This window comes from Volvox carteri, assembly GCF_000143455.1.
Source record: "Volvox carteri f. nagariensis unplaced genomic scaffold VOLCAscaffold_42, whole genome shotgun sequence".
NCBI lineage: Eukaryota > Viridiplantae > Chlorophyta > Chlorophyceae > Chlamydomonadales > Volvocaceae > Volvox > Volvox carteri.
This window is the reverse complement of record NW_003307585.1, coordinates 97,764-102,575: the sequence shown is the minus strand read 5'-3', so window position 1 is coordinate 102,575 and position 4,812 is coordinate 97,764. Positions and strand designations below refer to the sequence as shown.

The following is a 4,812-nucleotide window of genomic DNA, read 5'->3' as shown; positions in this document are numbered from 1 at the left end:
CCCTGCCCTGCCCTGCCCTGCCCTGCCCTGCCCTGCCCTGCCCTGCCCTGCCCTGCCCTGCCCTGCCCTGCCCTGCCCTGCCCTGCCCTGCCCTGCCCTGCCCTGCCCTGCCCTGCCCTGCCCTGCCCTGCCCTGCCCTGCCCTGCCCTGCCCTGCCCTGCCTGCCCTGCCCTGCCCTGCCTTCACAGCCCTCCTCGGCTCCCTCACGCCCGGGCTCTCTCCGCTCCTCCCGTACATGGGGGGGGATGTTGCGCCCCGGCCTGTGTCCCACCCGCACCGCATCTCACCCGCGCAGGTGCTTCAGTTGGCCCTCAGGCAGTGCGCATCGCCGCCACCGCCACCGCCACTGCTGCCACTAACGACCACTTCGCCCACGGCGCTGCGGCCAACTGCCGCTGCCGCCGCCGCCGCCACCGCCGCCACGGAGACGGACGGTGCAGTCCCCGACACGCCGCCGGCAGCTCCCCCCTCACCCTCACCCTCACCCTCGGTCGCCCCTGCAGCCGCCGCCAGCCATGGCGATGGTTTGAGAAGTGGTTTCCCCTTGAACCCCTTTAAGAGGCATGGTCCCGAGGTTCCGGAGCTGCACAGCCCGCTGCCCCGGGTTCCGGAGCACGGACCTGGCGCCGCGCTGAAGCAGCAAACGAAGTCTCAACAGCCGCCGCCGCCGCCGCCACATTTGCAGTCGCTGTTGCAGCGCAAGTTGCTAAACGAGCAATCTGGACAGCACAACCAGACCCAGACCCAGACCCAGACCAAGCTCCGCGTGGACCTGGAGGGGGTGTACTTGGTGACGTCACCGAGGCTGTCGCAGCGGCTGGCGCTGGTGCCACCTCTGAGGTTTCCCGCGGATCAGCCGCCTGTGCAGGACGTGTACCGCGCACCGTTGGGCCACGTGTCGTACGTTGTCGTACGGGTTCCGGCGGCGGCGTCGCTAGTGCGATGGGACAGTCGGGTCGCGGCGGCGTCGTTTCAGTTATTTGTACGTACGGCGATTTCGGAGCTGCGCCGTACTCCGGGCTCGTACCTGGTAGGTTGATGACCTGTTTGGTCGTCGGTGCCTTGTTCGACGGGCTGTACGGCAACGGGTTTGCGCGGGACAGACATGTCTTGGGGTAAGGTAGGAAAGGCCACTTAGTTTGATTAGGAGCGCGTGTATCGATTCTTTCATTTTCAATTAGTTTATTGCGCAATGAGCCTATCTACCCACCTGCGAGAGTGTGTCAGAAAGGGACATGGGGAGGTGTGTATGTGGTCTCCCAGGGCCTTGTGCCGCGGAGCTGGTCGCCATGGTGCGTTAGTCGTGTCGTACCGCATTCGTACGCACTGCGGGTAGGTTTCGATGTGGGGAAGGAGGGGAAAGCGGTAAAGGGAGGGTCACGTGCCAAAACACACAAACCCCGCTGAACATCCTCGTCCCCATCCCCTGAGTACGGTACGACATGCCACATCACTATACACCTCGTACGGCACACACACACACAGGTGTCCGCGAGCCCCGCGGAGGTCCGCGCGACCTTCTCCTCTCCCGCACTCGCCGCGACGTGGGCTCTGAAACTGCGAGCCGCTTTGCTGCGGGCCCCGTGGCCGGACGAGCTGCTGCTACATGAGATGGGAGAGCCGGTGGAGGCGTACGACAACGCGGATGGCGGCGGCGGCGGCGAAATCAGCGGGCCGCACTCGGAGGGCGGCACGCCGCGCATGCGCTGGACTTCCTTTGCTGCGTTCACGCGGGTCAACGGCTCCCGGGAGGGCAGTGTTCATCGCTGCGGCGGCGGCGGTAGCGGCAGCCGTGGCGGCAGCGTGTCCGGTACGACCGTGGTGGCGGAGTCGCCGCCGGTGCAGCTGCGACTGCGTGGCAGCGCCCATCGGCGTATGTCCGGCAGGTGGGCGCGCGGCGGGGCCAGGACGGGGCTGGGGGCAGCGTGCGCAGTCGGGGTGGTGGGGGCTCACACGAATACAGAGTACACGCCGGTCCCTGAAGACCCTTCTGGGGCTTTCCACCCTCCCACACTCACCCCCACCCCCACCCCCACCCCCGCCTGGTAGTACCAGCTGTCCGTGTCTTAGGGGGGTTGGGGGGGGAGGTAAAGAGGAGTGACGTCTCTACACAGTACGGCACAGCAGACGTGCTTCACGGAATGGCGGTTTACTGGTTCCGAGAGCCATCGGATGCTCCACATGATGTCGTACATCCTCCATGTGGTATTACATTGTACGATTAACTGCCCACACGCTGTCGGCGCACATACACACATACACACATACACACATACGTACAGGCCCAGCGACACCCGGGCGGCTTCGCGGGCCGAGCTGTTCTCCACGGGGAGCGAGATGGAGGAGCCCGCGGGACCTGACTCCGAGTGCGGAGGTGCGGGTGGGGGCCCCTCTTTCCGGAGGGCTCCTGTGCGCTGGGTGTGTGTGTATGTATGTATGTATGTATGTGTGGGGGGTGTGGCCATCAGCACCTCAGTGGAGCTGGGTGAGGAGGTGGCTCCTGAGCTCTCTTGCTCGGTTTAGACGAAATGTGGGTTGGCCGTTAGCCGTTGACCGTGAGCCGTTGGTTGTTAGCCGTTAGCCGTTGGCTGTTGGCTGCCGCCAGGGGCCTCCATTAGCGATCCGTGTTCCACCGGGGGAAAATGAATAGAGGAGGGGGCGAAACACACACGGGGTTCGGGGGCACACACGTATTATGTCGCGCGGGTGCGCGTGTGTGTGCGTGCGTGTGTGTATCTTGTTCCTGACACAGATCAGGAACTGGTAAATGTGCTGCTACTGCTACTGCTACTGCTACTGCTGCTGCTACTGCTGCTGCTGCTACTGCTGCTGCTACTGCTGCTGCTGCTACTGCTGCTGCTACTACTGCTGCTGCTACTGCTGCTGCTACTGCCTCTACTGCCTCAGGTCCCCTGGAGCCCCTGGCCCGCACCGGGGCCTCCCCGCCGCTGCGGCGCCATCACCGCTCCCTCGACTGTTACAGCATGTCCCCCGGATCGCTGCCGTACCACCCCGCGGCGGCCGCTCTCCGTACATCCGCTGCCGCCAGCATCCGTACTGCCGCCACCGCCGTCCGAGTTGGTGGCGGCGATGTCAGTGACCTGTCGGCTGCGGGCGGGATGTCCGGTCACACAGCAGCGCCGCTGCTGGCAGCAGCAGCTACAGCCGCAGGAGGTGCAGCTAAAGCCACAGGCCATATCATGGGTGTTGAAGCACAGGCAGTCACTGGTAACAGCAGGAGTAGCAGGAGTAGTGGCAGTAGCCGCAGTGTGGACCGCCAGACCCGGGCGTTGGCTTTGCTGGCGGAGCACCTCCTCCGAACTACAGGGACGGCGGCTGATGTCGCGGAAGTGGGCGAGTGCGAATCGGCGGACAGCGGTAACGAGGGCGGCGGCGGGGGCGGCGGCGGCGGCTGTAGCGCCCCAGGCTGTCACCTTCCCAACGGCCCTGGTGGCTCACCGGGCGAACTGTCGGCCCTGGGAGGGAGGGGGCAGAGCCCGATGGGCCTGTGTGCTGTACGGCGAGCCACCGTCGACGGCGCCGTATCGTTGTCGCCGGCGCCGCCGTCACTGCCGTCATCAGCCCCGGCCCAGCGGCAGCCGTCGCAGGTGCAACCCCTGCTGCTGCTGTTGCATCATCAGCGGAGTCGGATGGCGGCTACAGCGCCGGTTCCTGTCCAGCCACGTGGGCCCCATGGCCATTACCCGCACCGAGAGCACAACCGACACCCTTTGCATCATCATCAACAGAATCGCCAGAGGGGCCAGCACCTGCAACACCTGCAGCACTTGCTGCAGCAGCAGCACCTGCAGCAGCAGCACCTGCAGCAGCAGCAGCAGCAGCATACACAATCGCAGTCACAGGAGCAGGAGGGGAGTGAGTTCGGGGAGGCTGTCGTGGCGGTGGCGTCATCCGGGCCCTCCGACCTCCCCGACGAAGGCCAGCAGATCTCCAGCCCATCCGGAGCCGCCAACACCAAACCCGCCGGCTTCTGTGAAGTTGAATCGGCGCCGTCATGCGTGGCGATCTGGCCGTTGTCGTACCTGTACGGAGGTAACAGACGGAAGGCAGTTTCCGACATGGGCGGCAAGGCGCCTGTTTGCATTTCCGGAGCCGGACTCGAACCGGGGTTCAGTCGGGAATCTGTCGGTGTCGATTTGCCCGCAGCAGCCGCCCCGAGTGGCAGGTGGGGCACTGCGGGGCACTTGGCGGCCTCCGCCGCCGCCGCCGCTGCTACAGCCGCCATCACCGCCGCTGCTACTGCCGCGCCCCCGCGCGCCCCGGTGCTTGCAGCGCTCTCTTCGGAGTTCGGTTCGCGGGGGCGAGGAGGCCACCCGGACGCCGGGGGACTTGGTGCGGCCGCCAGTGCTACAGCCACCGGGGCGGCAGCTGGCGGGGCTGTATCACCCCCCCCGTCGCGGCAGCAGGCGGCCGGGGAGGGCAGGGGGACGGGGAGGCTGATCTTCCGGGGGCTGAGGTGCGGCGGGGGGGCGCTGTCCAGGACACACTGCGGCGGGGGGCAACCCAATTTCTCTCCCCCGGGGGGGTCTACTCTTTCTGTATGTCCATTTGTCTGTCTGTTTGTGTGTGTGTATGTGTGTATTTACCTTTTCCGAGGGTGTGCACATGGCCCTGGGGCCCCAGCTGCCCGCGAGCCCATGGGCGCCTTCTGCCGGGTGTTGCCGCTACTTCACCTCCCCCTCTCCCTTCCCCAAACCCCCCTTTACCCCTCTCCCCCTCCCAACCCTACCATTGCCTAATCAGGATCCATGTGGGGGTTTCCACGGGCACCCTAGACCGGCTGTCAATCAG

At 66.0% G+C, this 4,812-nt stretch overlaps 1 protein-coding gene across 1 annotated transcript in view; it reads left to right on the top strand.

The window, feature by feature from the left end:
- VOLCADRAFT_95133 (uncharacterized protein) overlaps positions 1-4,812 on the top strand; it is a gene marked incomplete at both ends in the record, with an annotated part of 19,582 nt that overhangs the window by 11,002 nt on the left and 3,768 nt on the right. Inside the window, 7 exons of the mRNA XM_002954349.1 lie at positions 296-434; positions 504-1,030; positions 1,486-1,886; positions 2,283-2,374; positions 3,136-3,608; positions 4,168-4,186; positions 4,294-4,477. Of these exons, the coding sequence (XP_002954395.1) occupies positions 296-434; positions 504-1,030; positions 1,486-1,886; positions 2,283-2,374; positions 3,136-3,608; positions 4,168-4,186; positions 4,294-4,477 (1,835 nt within the window). The remainder of the gene's footprint in view (positions 1-295; positions 435-503; positions 1,031-1,485; positions 1,887-2,282; positions 2,375-3,135; positions 3,609-4,167; positions 4,187-4,293; positions 4,478-4,812) is intronic.